We start from the raw sequence: 14,444 nt of genomic DNA, 5'->3' as shown, positions 1-14,444 counted from the left end.
ACTTAAATTCTTCTAACTCAGTTTCATCAGTTGTGAGAATGGAAATACCACTTACAAGATTGTGGTGGGGATGAAGTAAGGATTCTATGAAAACTTGGCATGGTGCCTAACACAGGGAGAACTCAATTTAACGGTTGCTATTACTGTTAATCTCGGACCAGTATTAGAAAGGGTGTGCTTTGTTCCCATTTGCTCATGCATCATTGGACCTTCAGGAATAGCCATTGGTCTCAATCATATTGACAGAATTAAAGGTTTCCTTTGGGTCCTCTTTGGCTGTCTACATAGCAAAGACAAGCAAATGACAGAGCCGAGATGTGCCAGTGATACTCCTGCCCATTGACCCACCCACCCAAATGTTCCAAGATAATGAGTCAAAAGGAGAGTGTGTGAAGCCAAAATTACTTAAAGAATTGCTTTTATTCTGTGCTTCGATAGCCAACAGCCACAAGAAATACCCAGTATCCTTTTAAACAAGCATTAATTCTCTCTCTGAGAGCAACACAATGTAAATTACAGTTGACTTAGTACAAAGCAGCACAGTATAGTCACAGAGAGCCCATAACAAGGCGAGAGAACTTGGACATAAGCTCCGTAAACTTGGTTGTCTCACTTCACCTCTCCAGGCCTGTTTCCCCATTCGACGAAAGGTGTTTTACCAAAAACTCACCAAAATTAGAAGCCTTAGCCCACCCAACTCAAAAGGCAACTTACTTCCTTCAATATGGAATAAGGAAACACGCGGAGAACTAACACCCGCACTTACAAGAGTACCGCAAGCAGCGGGGGCGCCGGGCCGCAGCAGAAGCAACTACCACGTGGCCGACAACAGGGAGCCAAGAGGCGCGCGCGTGGAGCGCGCCGCCCGCCGCCCTGGAGCGTGCCTACGCCGTCCCGCCCCCAGCCGCCGCCGCCGCCGCCGCCTCCAGTCGGTTCGCAGCCGCGCGCAACAGGGCTTTTGTGGTAAGTGGGGGTGAGCATGGCTGGCTGCCAGACGTCGCTGCAGGTCCGGAGCTTGCGGATTCGGCGGGGACACGTGCGCAGCTCCTTTCAGCGCTCGAGCTCGGGTGGAGGTGGGGAGGTACCAGGGTCTGGGCGGGGCCTGGGCTGAGAGCCTCGGGACAGGCCGAGTCGGCGGGTCCTGGGAGCCGCGGGTCCGGGTTGCCAGCGGACCCACTTCACTTTCTGGGGGCTGGGGTCCGCGTGGACACGCCGGGTCCGGAGCCGCCGAGTTGTTGGGGTTGAGCTGCGAATAGCTTGGGCTCTGTGAGTAGCCCACGTGCTCGGCCGGTGTACTCAGGTACCCGGACTGAGCGCACGGAAAGTTTGGAGGCTGGACGGGGAGGGTGTTGCCCGGCTTCGCTCCTGCGCGCTGTGGCTGTCAGTAGGAGCTCGGACGCCACGCGGGCTGCGCCTCCCGGGTATGTCAGGTCGGGCCTAGCAGACGCGCTTTACAGCGAGAACCCTGAAGTTTAGAGGTGGGGGGTACGGAGGGGAAAGAAGCTGCGCCTCTCTCTTCACACTCTGAGTTTTGAATTACAGCCTGCACTTCTAATTCATTCGTTTGTCAACAAATATTTCTAGAACAGCTGCCTGACAGTTAGGTTTCCTGAAAGGTTAATAAGACCAGGTGGTTTACTGTGATTTGAGTAGGCCTGGGAGTCAGAGAAACGGATTCCTCGCTAATCAGCTGTAAATAGGCGCAAGACATTTTACTTCACTGGGCTCCTTTCTGGGAAGAACCTGACTTACCCAGCTTCATCCACCACCACTTGGATGGTTTTTGCTTTTCAGGCCTCGTTGTGTGTAACCTCATGGTCACCAAATTACCTTAAGTACAATTCATTTTCTCTCCAGAATACAATTTAAAAGATAACTGCCAACCACAACTTTAGGTCAACAGGACTCTTCTCTCTGAATTTATAAAAATTTCTATGGGCCGCAAATAAATGTTTTAGGTCAGCCTGGGCTACCTTGTTGCAGGCAATATATAATTTCTGTCCGTTTTGTGTTTATTTTTTCAGTTGTGCTGAGTTTTTGACTGTCCCCTACATCAATGGATCTAAAACTCATTTAAAAATATTAATGCAGACTTCTAGGCCCCAGTTAATTCAGTAGGCTTGCTATTTTGCATTTTAACGAGGGTTACTGTTAAGTCTGTGGACTACACCCTGCAAAACGCTGCTCAGGGGAATATGAAGACATTTCCATCCCCTGGTTGGTAATAACCGCTTATGTCTAAGGTTCTAGAGCCAATGAATACTCAAGTGAGAGCTGCCATTGGATGAATAAATCCCCACGGATCGAACCATCTGTTTTTCCCTCTAACTCTGTAAGGCCCTTGAAATTTTTCTGTGTAATTATGTATGGACAATGATGAAAAAGAGAAAAAAAATCAGCAAACATTTCCCGAGGATCTCCTGTGTGCCATGCTCTGCTGGGCTCCAGGGATGGACAAATGAGCTGTCTCTTCCCTCATGAAACTGTTTTATGACTTCTTGTCATTCAGTATTCCTGCAGAAAAGGAGGTTTGGACCCCTGAACAATATAAAGTCTCTATATTTGTTGATTGTATTATAGGCATCAGTTTTCTTGAAGTTTTATTACTTCAAAATTGTTTATATTGTTAGGTGTTTGGTTTTGTCTGTGAGGCAGGAAGCAAGTTATGAACCTGACTTTTCTTTTGATTTAATCTTTTTACATTTTAATGGTTATAATCAACTCAAATTAGAAACAATGGCTTTAAAAAGCTTGCCTTTTTTTTTCCTTGTAGTGTTATAAAAATGTTTACTCTAACTTCTAGTTGGGTAGTCTGTGAGATTTATAGCGAGACTTGTTTTGACTGTACTATTGTGGACAAAGCAGTCTCTTGTTTACTTATTTCTTGGATTTTTGAGACACTTTTTATTGTTTCTGGAATTGTGATGCATCTTTAAAATTTCATATGTATAATGTGGTAGTATATGTCATCTGTTCTCTCCACCACCTCTCAAAAACCTTTAAAAAGAATGGTTGTCTTACATTCTGGGGAGTCTGAGAATCAGAAAAATAGTTTATTTGCCTAATAACTTCTAAGCTGATTCCTATTAACTGAACCTCAAATCATTTCAATATGAACATAGAGAAACAAGAGATGATGTAACTTTTGGCAGTATAAGTAAACTTATATTTTAACAAAAGCATTTGTTATGCATTATTGGGGTTTATTTTGCTAGTGTTTGTAGATGGAGAAAATTCTTGAAGTGACTTCATTTTTGGCTTGAATATTTTGTGGCACTTTGTTATCCACACTTTTTGGTGAATGGGCTTACAGAAAAGCCTTTCACTTGCATCTTCCTGCTGCTCATATACCTTAAATATTAAACTGATCAATTGTGAAGGATAAGAGATGTATGGCTGAATATAGAATGACTTTATAGGGCACTTTTGTGATACAAACTTTCTAAGCCAATCCAAAATTTAGTTATTTTAAATTAAATATGAGCAGTGTCAGAGGTCTCCAAGACCACATGTAGATTCAATGATTTGCGGAGGATTCATAGGACTCAGCATATAGTCATACTTATGGCTATGATTTATTACAGCAAAAAGATACCAAGCACAGTCAGCAAAGAGAACAGATACATGGGGCAAAGCTGGGGAAACAGGTTTCCAAGGGTGCTCTCCCAGTGGAGTCACTCAGGATGCATGTAATTCCCCCAACACACGTGAAATGTTGCCAACCACAGAAGCTCCTTGGAGATTCAGTACTTATGGTTTTGGGGGGCTGCAAATCAGGTAGCTAGCCTTTGCTTGGCAAGAGGTTGGCTTTTCTAGCCTCCCAGAAGGAAAGCAAGTATTTGTTATAAATTATATTGTTTGTACATTTGTGACACGTTGAGCCACTCTTACCAGTTAATGATGGTAGGAACCCTCCCAAAATCTAAGTTCCCAGATACCAGCCAGTGGCCAACTTTGTAAACAGGCCTTTCAAAGGATAGCAGTCAGGCCTGCTATGTTAACTCTTGTGCACAAGCAGTGTTCCTTTTTGAATGTGTTTTCATATCTAATTATACTTCTACATCACTTCAGGTTTTCAAGTACTAGCAAAGTTTTGTCTCACTGAAGAAGTGTTGATTCTTTATTTGAGAATTCACATTGGTCTATTTCACTTAAAAAGAATAGGAAACATTTTCAGAAAATGTGTATCTTGTTGTTACAATTACATATCCTAAAACACTGAATTTTTTTTGTTTTCTAAGCTTAAGCCCTTATCCCTCCAATGTAGGCTCTTGGAATTAATTTGTACTAGTTTTCCCTGTGGTCTTGTGTTTCCCTCCCCAAAGCACTTGGTCCTTTTGAAAGAACTGAGCTGTTATTCTTGGGTATGAAATCTAGAAGCTAAAATTAGGCCATTAGAGAATTTTATATTTACACATTTCCACTTCCTGATTTGTTCATTTTATATTTGGTTTGCATTCTAAATGTTCTTTAATAAATTAGTTGCAGTGTATCACACATTGTTCCAGGGAAACAGAGGCACTTACATTCCCAGGCCAGACCTGTTAATTCTACTGGCCCACATTGTAGCTTAAATACTACTTAGTAATAATAACAAAACCATAACATTTATTCATAAGTTGCTGGTTTTGAGAAAAATTGAATTTTTAGGTGCAGTGGTTCTTAATATATTTCGGGCCAGGGACTCCTTTAAGAATCTGGTGGAAATGATGGACACCCTTCCCAGGAAAAAAAAAGTGAAATAAATTTTGCAGTTTCAGGTGACTCATAAAATTTCAGTTATAATCCTCGAACTCCAGATAAAGTACACCTGCATTTTAAGTGTGACAATGAGTTGTGGTTTTGAGGCAGTTCTGCAAGAGATTTGGCAAAACTTGGGAGCGGAGATTCTTGCTACTCAGAAATGTGGTCTGTGGACCAGTAGCAGCATTATCACCTGGGAGCTTGTTAGAAATGAAGAATTTCAGGCCCCACCTCAGATCTAGTGAATTACAGTCTGCATTGTACCAGGATTCACAGGTGACGTGTGTGAACGTTGAGGTTGAAGAGATGCTGTGTTAGAGGTTGGTCTTTTCCTATGTCTTGTTTCAGTTCAGAAGTTACTACTTTTAAGCAATTGGTGTGTAACTACCTTTAGCCTTCACCTTTCAGTTCCTAATTATAGTGTTCTTTTTTTTTTTTAATGGGGGGTGGTCTGATAAAGTGGCAGTTTTCAGGAGTAAGCTGAGGGTTGGAAGTGAGGAGGTTCAGTGGTCAGGGAAGAGACCTAGGAGCAGACAGCTTTTCGCTCCAGCCACCAGGTGGCACCCACCGGCCTAGGGCAGGTTAATTGTGCTCTGGAACAATTGGTGAAACTGGGGAGATAGGGAGTGGGGAGGTCCCTGAGAGTGGACAGCTGTTTGTAGTTCCCAAGTCAAGTGTTTGTAGCTCAGAGTGTATCTAATTAGATTTGGGACCTGATGCTGATTGCAAACCAAATTCAAGACTTTTGACTTTGCTGTGTTAATGGACAGGGACTAAACCTGTGACTGAGAACTGCTAAGAAAGTTGACTGGTTTAATTTGGGACAATTATACCACCTAATAAACAGATAATGAATTATACAACTTAGTGTTTATGCACAAGAAAGATATGCTTTCCTTAAATGAATATGAAATCTGAGTGGTATTTGAAGCTGAATCATATCTTGGGAAGAAATGGTGTTGACTTCTGGCTGTATCATATTCTGGAGGAAGTGGCATTGACTTATTAAGAGTTTTCATTTTGAAGGCATTATGGTCATGCAAGCTGCGTGTGTATAACCCATTAACACCAATATTGTGGTACTCCTAGAAAAACTAACCATGTGTGTTTTTTTCTTTTGGTAGGTTTATTTCCTTACTGCTTTGTTCTGAAGACAAAATAATGCCAAAGAAAGCAAAGCCTGCAGGGAATGGGAAGGAAGAGGGGCCTGTTCCATGTAAGCAGGTGAAAGTGGAGGCTGCTGGTGTGCCTTCCGCTTTAAATTTCGACAGCCCCAGTGCTCTCTTTGAAAGTTTAATCTCACCCATCAAGACAGAGACTTTTTTTAAGGAATTCTGGGAGCAGAAGCCCCTTCTCATTCAGAGAGATGACCCTGCACTGGGCATGTATTACCAGTCCCTGTTCAGGTTAACAGATCTGAAGAGCCTGTGCAGCCTGGGTCTGTACTATGGAAGAGATGTTAATGTCTGTCGGTGTGTCAGTGGAAAGAAGAAGGTTTTAAATAAAGATGGCAAAGCTCACTTTCTTCAGCTGAGAAAAGATTTTGATCAGAAAAGGGCAACAATTCAGTTTCACCAACCTCAGAGGTTTAAGGTAACAAGTTCTCCCCCAATGTAAAATCTTCATGTATATTAAAATGCTAATAATATTTGGCCACAGATTAGCTCAAGGATGAATGTGTGCTATGATGATGATTAGATTCCTGCCAATTTGAGAAAAGGTAGCCCCTATTGGTCTTTAAATGCCTTCTAGTTTAGGAAATTCCATGTTAGCTTTGGCTAAACTGTTAGAATCACCGGCAACTCAGGGTGGACCTGGTTGGGTATCACTTCATAAAGCTGCAAAATTTAAATTTTGTTGCAAGTTTATAAAGTTACGAAGTAACATTACAGCTGCAGGAGCACATTCTATGGGCTGGCTTGTCTTTTGGTATATAGTAATCACTTCTGTTTGGTTCCATCATTATAATTTAAGGCATGATAGCACCAAGGTGATTATTTTCTTCTTGAAGTTGTGCTCCCTTTTCTGCCTACATCTACCTAAGTAAAGGCTTTCAAAGTCATCACAAGATCATATACCAGATACGTATTCAAGAAAGAGATGCTTACTAACAGCATCATGTGTGGCATAGAGATTTGAGGTCCTGGAACTGTTCTTGGGGAGGTAGTCATAGGTAGAAAGTAGCTTTGATTTGAGAGTCAGAAGGGCCGGCTAATTTTTTAGTCTACATTAATGATTGATATTTGGGAAACCAACTTACCTTCCTTCTGCATTTATAAAATGGAGACTTAGGATGAGCTAACCTGCTTTCTTAGAGGTTTGAGATCTTTACGTGACAGTCCAGAAAATTGAGAGCCTGTCCTGAATTTTAGATAGTTTTATCCCCGTTCGGAAACACCCTTCTGCAACCCATGACTGAGACAAAATGGTAGCTTGGTAGGAGAAGGAAAGGATTTTGTGGGGTTCCATTTTGAGGGGAGTAGAGTCTGGCTGTGTTGATGGCACTTGGGGATTCATCATCTGTTACCGCTAATGTTTCCTGGGATTGAGCTCAAGAGTTGGTATATTAGATCCCAACTTGTTAGACCTCATCTGGGGAATATCCTTCCTGTTCTCATCTAAAGGATCCTGAATTTATTGGTATTCCAGATGAGTAGGTTTTTCAAGACAAGTCCTGATTCTAGATATTCCATCCCAGGCAATCATAAGAATTTGAAATGTCCTTGAAATGCCAACCTTTTGGCCCTAATACCCAAAAGGAATTTATAAACATTTGCCAGACCAGTTCATGATTTGAGTTCAGAAAATATGGACACCATGTGTAAAATGCTTTTCTCTGAGCTAGTTCTTGACTATACCTGGCTAGAAGTACATTTTTGAAAGAGTGGTTTGTAGAAACCTGAGAACTGTGAACATAAAACGAATTCGGTGAAGTTGATTACATGCAATTTAGTCTCAGACCAGCAAAAAGTTATTGTCTGTCATATGGGTAGTGTTCTCTGTGGGTGTTGTTTCTATACTTTAGGGTCATTTCTCCTGAGCTTTTCTCTGTTCCTCTACTCTTAACCTCTGCATATTCCTTTTGTGGGCTTCAAGGTGGCCAAGAACGTATTTCCTCTACCCTGTTGACTCACGGTTTATTAAAGCAGGAAGGATGAGCTTTCTCAGCACAAACTCGACCCACAGGCTAGAATAGAATGTGGCCTGTTTTTTTTTTTTCTCATCCCACTCTCAGTATTTGAGAGACCCATAAGCTGCAGGAGTTCACTCTGTTATAGTAGAAACTGAGTTCTGAAGATTATATTTTGGTGTTTTAGTATTGTATCTAGAAGGCAGTTCATCAATGGATTGTTTGGGACTGTTAGAGGGGACAATTAGCCCTTTGTTTTTTAGATCTCAGAATGTGCACAGCTTATTATTCTAGTTAGTATGGAAATGAGTAAGGAGGTAATCAGAGAGCCCTAAGAATTCATTTCCCACCCCCTTTAGTTAAGCTATACATGAAAGGTTCAGATTGAGGGAAATTGTTACAATTATTTGCATTTTGTGTAGCATGCTAGAATTTACCAAATATTTTCACATGTTAACTTTTAAACCTCCCAACAGACATTTGCAATGGGGAAGCCATTGTGGTCTCCATTTTACATGTAAGAAAAGTGGAGTTTACAGACATTGGGACATTTCCATAGCTACTAAGCTGGTTAGGGTTTATGACTCCAAATTTAAGATATTTTCCTACCATACTTTTAAAGAGGTAACTGAAGTGTGGTAGAGCTTTTTTTTCCCCCACCTTGTGTGTTTGCCTTTCTTTAGGCATATACATAGACTTCTCGCGTTAGTCGTGGATTTCAGGTTTTGATTCTGTAGAGTAGGTCAAGGAAGAGAGGAGGTTGTACCCAGCCAGGAGAGAGGCTACCACTTTCCCTTTTTTATTATTCCAGGCTTCTCCTCTTTGGTGTCTCTAGACATAGTTGAGTCATGAGGTAAAGGAGAAGATAGATTTTGGGAGCCCTGTTTGTACCTAAGTCGATTTTGGTGAACCAGTAACACTTGTATATTGCTCTGCAGTTTGAAGAGGATTTGAGATAAGTTGTTTCATGATGCTTCCCACTGTCTTGGGGTGGGAGTAGTAATATCTTCATTTTACACGTAAGGAGGCTGAAGTCATCCAGCTTGTAACTACAGTTTGGACTGAGGTGCTTTCACTCCAAATCTCTTTCAAGTATGCCATACTTGGCGGACTCAGAAGCTAAAGGTCCAGAAGAAATGGAAAAAATATACAACTAATAGGGTTATTTGTAACCTTTAAGAAGAAAAGGGTCAGGTACTCATCGATGGCAGAACCAGATGCTTGTGTTGGGAATCAGAATCACCCATATGATCCTGAAAACAGGCCATCACAGAGAGAGAGAAAGACTCTGGTTTTCTAGTGGTTCCAGTTGCCATATCTTGTAGAGGCAGGTCTTGCTGGTCCCTTCCAGGTATAGACTGGGCTCCTTGGGAGCTCTGTTAACCCTTTGAAGATATTCAGATGCCTGTGTTAAATAGAAACTCAGAGATCTGTAAATAATCCATGGTCTATATAAAGATGTCCAAGGCTTTCTTCCTATGGACTCAATTCTTTTCTACTTGATATTTTTAATACTACAGATAATTTTTCATTCCAGGGGTGAGAATAGGTTGGTGTCTTATTCCCAAGTTGTGCTCATTGGTTTATTTACCAAATATTTTAAATATGTTTTAGTGTCTCCTGTGTGCCAGGCACTGTCCATTCATTTGCTTGAAACTTTGGATTCCTTTGTGTACTTTGTCAGTGACTTGTCTTTTCTTCAATGTAATTCCTTAGAGAGGCAATGCAGCGTAGTATATAGTAGAGAGCAGACTATGGGTGTGGACTCTGGAGCCAGGCTCTTTGAATTTCAGTTCCAGCTCCATCAGTTAACTAGCTATGTGACTTTTTGCCTCAGTTTTCTCATCTGTAAACTGGAGGTAATGATAGTACCCACCTTGTGAGACAGGGTTGTTGTGAGGATTATATAATGAATATGTGTAAGGAACTTTGAAATAGTGCCTGGCACATAGGGAGTGTTAATAGCTGCATGGCCTAATTGCTGCCTCCCCTCTTCACATCTGCCTTGGGAAAATCAGATTTCTTTTTCTCTTGCTCATCTCCAGGCCCCTGAGTCTGACTCATGCACTGAAGAATCAATTCGTGGCTAGAGGGAGGAGCGTAACTTGGCCCTGTTCCACCTTCTCTGTCTGTACTCTCTTCCTTGGTAGTCATTTTTGCTCCCATTACTTGAAATACCAGTTTTGTGCAGGCAGTTCCCAAATTTAAATCTTCAAACCTTACCTTTTGCCAGAACTTCAAACTTAGCCAGCTACTTACTTAAAACATCTCCACTTATGTGTCTAAGGAACTCAACCTTTCTAATGTAGAACTCTTTTTTTTTAATCCCTGAAAACTTGTTCTTTAGCAAGTCTTTTCCATTTCAGCAAATTGAACTTGGAGCTAACTGATTTTCCAAACTCCAAACCTTCCATTCCCGTAATCCTTTATTATTTAGTCCATCAGAAGGTCCTATTGATGCTGCTTCTAAAGTACACCTTGACTTTCCTACTTCTCTCTATGGTACTGCCAGCACTGGTCATTGCTCCCCTGCCTAGTCTACTGCCTCAGTTTCCTGACTGATCTCTTTTGTTTTCATTCTTGCTTTTTCTATAATCCATTCTCCTCAAGATAGTCAGAGTGAACTTATAAAAATGTAAGCTGAATCATGACATTCTTCTGCTTAAACTCTTTTAGTGACTTCCTATTGCTACTTTGCCTAACTCTCCCTTATCTGCTCATATCTTCTATTTTGTTTTGGCACCAAATGATTAGGCCTGCTTACTGCCTTATTTCCAGTATTTGGAACATAATAACTATGCAACGAGACTTGCTAAGTGAATAAGAACATGTTCTTACTCTTATTTCTATCTTATTTCTAATTTTTTTTTCACTTCCCCCTACTATTCCCCTCCCTGTTCCCTTTTTTTTTTTTTTTTTTTTTTTTTTTTTTTTTAAGGATGAGCTTTGGAGGATCCAGGAGAAGCTGGAATGTTACTTTGGCTCCTTGGTTGGCTCTAATGTGTACATCACTCCCCCAGGAGCCCAGGGCCTACCCCCCCACTATGATGATGTTGAGGTAAGAGAGGAAGAATGAATTCCTCAGCTCAGTGTGCAGAAGAATGAATTGCTAAGAGCATGGGTTAGTGTGGTTGTCTGGGTTCAGTTTGCATTATTCTTTGAGGCTCTTAGACCCACTACTGTGTCCACTTTTCCCATGTGGTCTCGATCTTGACCTCACCCAAATGTTGAGTCAAAATAAATCCCACCAAACTGGTTTTCTGCTTCTTTTCAAAGGGAAAGATGGCTTTCAACCTTACTAATATAAAGAGTCACATATGCATATGAAAGAGGTATTTGTTGAATTTTTCTACACAAAAGTGTGATTCGTTTTTCTTTAATTTTATAATGTAGAGTCTTTAATAAGGTGAGGTTACAAATAGTCCTTACATCTGCTTTCATTTTGTCCTATTTTTTGTAACTGCCAAAATCTTTTTTTTTTCTTTCCATTTGTGAAAACCTTGGGGCAGCTTGAATGAGGGTCATGGTTTCACTTAAGTACTGGCACCTTGACAAGTGTTGATTTCACTCTCATGTGGCTTCCAAAAAAAGTTAACTCTTGGGCTTAGGTATTTCTTAGTTTTATTTCTGTACTAATACAAGTTGTGAACACAGAGCTATTAGTTAAAAAAGACCCCTCTTCCCCCTTTGCGGGGACAGCAATACATTTTCCAAAAGTTTAAAAATTTTTTTTGATAGAACATTAAAATATCTTTAGCTGAATGAAGAATATAAATGTATTGTGTTCTTATCTACTAAGACCCTTTCAATATTCAGGACTTTAGGTATTTGGTAGTATCTGAAGCTTTGCTTTTCTATCAGAGATTATAAACTTTCAGGTATCTGAAAGAAGATTTAAAGGAATGAGATAGTGGGATATAAAGAATTTAGAGGCTCTAAGAAAGTGAAAAGAATGAATATCTGCTTGATATTGGGGTTCATGAGTACTGTTTTTAAAAGTGAAAACCAATTTATTTAAATGGAGAGGAAGATACGTTTTTGATCTTTTTTTTAAATTAGAAACTTGCATTTTGTCTGAGCCCTTCGAGGGCTAAAATTCTAGAAGAACTTTGTCACGTGAGTTGTCAGGAAACTCTCTGATGCTGTTGGGTTTTGTGCTCTCTGTAGGTGTTCATCCTGCAGCTGGAGGGACAGAAACATTGGCGCCTCTACCACCCCACCGTACCCCTGGCACGGGAGTACAGCGTGGAGGCTGAGGACAGGATTGGGCAGCCCACACATGAGTTCACGTTGAAGGTATGGGACTACCATTATGGGTGCCTCTCCTTTTCTAAGACAAGTTTAAGATTGAGATTTAACATCAGTAGAATGGTTCCCATGGGTGTGTCTCCGGAGTCTTGGTGCAGGGTTACCTAGTACAAGCAACTTCTAAAGGAGGAAAGCAGACTTGGTAGCGTCTGCTTGTACAAGTGAGCTGAGGAAGCACTAAGTTTATTTTTCAAATACCTGACTGCAGCTATGGCCCAAGTTCAATAGGAATGAATTGTATATTCAGTGAACCACTGACTTCTTAGAGTAAAATTGGAAGATTGGAAGGTTAAGTCTTGGGCAGCCAAGTCATATCCACGATGTCTTGGCAGTCATTGCCAGGCTTCACATTGCTTCATCAGAGCCCATCCAGGGTATCTTAGTTTTTTGTTGCTAAAATACCAGTTATGATCCCAGTTTTCCTCATGACTATGTGGTAGTCTATCTCTATACTCCCTGCTTCCCCCCAGTTTAGCCTCCAGAAGAATAGCTAGTTTTGAAAGCTCTCAAAGAGTTCTCCTCCAGGAAGCCGGGTGACTTGATCATGTTTTGTGTCTTTGGCATCTGCTACTGAGAAAACCTGCCTTTGAGCAGTTAGCCTGGATGAGATCATGGCCAATCAGTCCCCAGCAGGAGAGGTTGTTGAGAAGAAACCTTAGAGTGATAGGAATAGCTCTACAAGCACATTTTATATCTGTTCTTAAATAGCATTAATTTAATTTCCTTTAGTGGTAATAAAACAATAGTTAATACAAATCATCCCAAAGATGCTATCAACCCTACATATTTGCAGTTAGTTAGTGTTTTTTTTATTTCTTGCGTTTTGAATCCAAGTTATGGTTAGTGTCTAATTCTTACTCAATGCCTTGTGTCCTTTTCTTGGTTTTAAAATCTGGGCCTTCCTGCCAATAACTGGGGAAACAATCTCCTTATTTAGGATAGGTCCCTGTATTTTATAGACTGATTTAACATAGTACTAACTATGTTAAGCAACACTGAACATGGTATCCTTTTCAGTTTATTAGGCTCTTGGTCAGCATACTACAGCCAATGGGCCAAATCCAACCTGCTCCCTATTTTTGTAAATAAAGTTTATTGAAACATAGCTATGTCCATTCCTTTACGTGTTAGATATGGCTGCATTTGTTCAACAGTGGCAGTTGAGTAGTTGTGACGGAGACCAGATGGATCACTCTTCCTTCAGTTGGCTTCAGGATGCCTCCCTTGGTTCTCATTTGGCTGTTCGCATTTCCTTTGCTGTTTTGTCCTCATTCTTCTCGTCTCTAAAAGTTAGGGTGCAAAGGGTAATTTTTTGGACCTCTTTTCTATTGACACTTGCTACCATGGTTTTAACCCTCCAACATGAGGTATTTTAAATGTATTATATCTTTAGCCTACATCTCTTCCCTGAATTCTAGACTCATATCCTGCTGCCTACTCACATCTCCACTGGAAGTTTAAAAGGCATGACAAACTTATTATGCCCCAAACCAAACTCCCTCTTCCACTCTAACCCACTTTTCCCAGCTCACCACTCTTCTATTTGTCAGGACAAAAACCTTGGTCTTAGATTTATGTAAAAGCCTCCTATCTGGTATCCTCTTTGCAGACTTTTTTCACATATAGCCATAACGATCCTTCTTGTCCAGTCCGCCAGTGACTTTCTATTAAACCTGGATAATAGCCCAAGTCCTTAAAATGGTCCAGAGGCTCCATAATCTCCCATTACCTTCACCTTCACTTCCTACCCTCCAGGCACACTGGCCCATGTGATGCTCTTCAGACACGCCACACACATTCCAGCTTTAGGACCTGTGTACTTGCTGTTCCCTTCTCCTGAAATCCTTTCTCCCCAAGTGGTCATGGTGCTTGTTTGCTCATTTCCTAAAATCTCCCACTGAAATGTGTCACCCTATCAGAGTGAGGTTTTACTGAGCATCCTGGAGAATAACACCTCTTACCCCAAGCACATATCACCTCCATCCCCTGCTTCCATCTATATTCCCTGGCTCCTTCCTCTTCTTTATTTGTCTTCATTGCTTTCACCACCACTTCACATGGTTTATTTGCTGCTTTATTTGATCTACCATCTCTGACTAGAATTTCTTGATTGTATCTACTGTCTCTGCTCCCCTTCTCAGAATATCCAAAATACTGTTTTCTGTCAGTTTAGTGTCATTCAGAGCAAATGAACAACTGAGATAGTTCTTATGAATATAAATTATGTAATTATATATTGTCTATTGCTTTAATAAAAATCTTT

At 40.9% G+C, this 14,444-nt stretch overlaps 1 protein-coding gene across 7 annotated transcripts in view; it reads left to right on the top strand.

Annotated features, from left to right (window-relative positions):
* The first annotated feature begins 907 nt into the window (after positions 1-907).
* Positions 908-14,444, top strand: part of RIOX2 (ribosomal oxygenase 2) — a 33,962-nt gene continuing 20,425 nt past the window's right edge. For 2 of the 7 annotated variants that reach the window (XM_037834121.1, XM_037834087.1), the window contains exons 1-4: positions 908-963; positions 5,868-6,336; positions 10,812-10,931; positions 12,041-12,169. In XM_037834121.1, the coding sequence (XP_037690049.1) occupies positions 5,905-6,336; positions 10,812-10,931; positions 12,041-12,169 (681 nt within the window). In that variant the 5' untranslated portion in view covers positions 908-963; positions 5,868-5,904. Of the gene's footprint in view, positions 964-1,019; positions 1,074-1,100; positions 1,422-5,027; positions 5,064-5,867; positions 6,337-10,811; positions 10,932-12,040; positions 12,170-14,444 lie in introns of those variants that run through there. The other 5 variants (XM_037834142.1, XM_037834104.1, XM_037834096.1 and 2 more) reach the window with 5 other exon arrangements.

Source organism: Choloepus didactylus, chromosome 1 (assembly GCF_015220235.1).
Source record: "Choloepus didactylus isolate mChoDid1 chromosome 1, mChoDid1.pri, whole genome shotgun sequence".
Lineage (NCBI taxonomy): Eukaryota > Metazoa > Chordata > Mammalia > Pilosa > Megalonychidae > Choloepus > Choloepus didactylus.
Note: the sequence above shows the minus strand (reverse complement) of the source record. Positions and strands in the feature narration are given on the sequence as shown.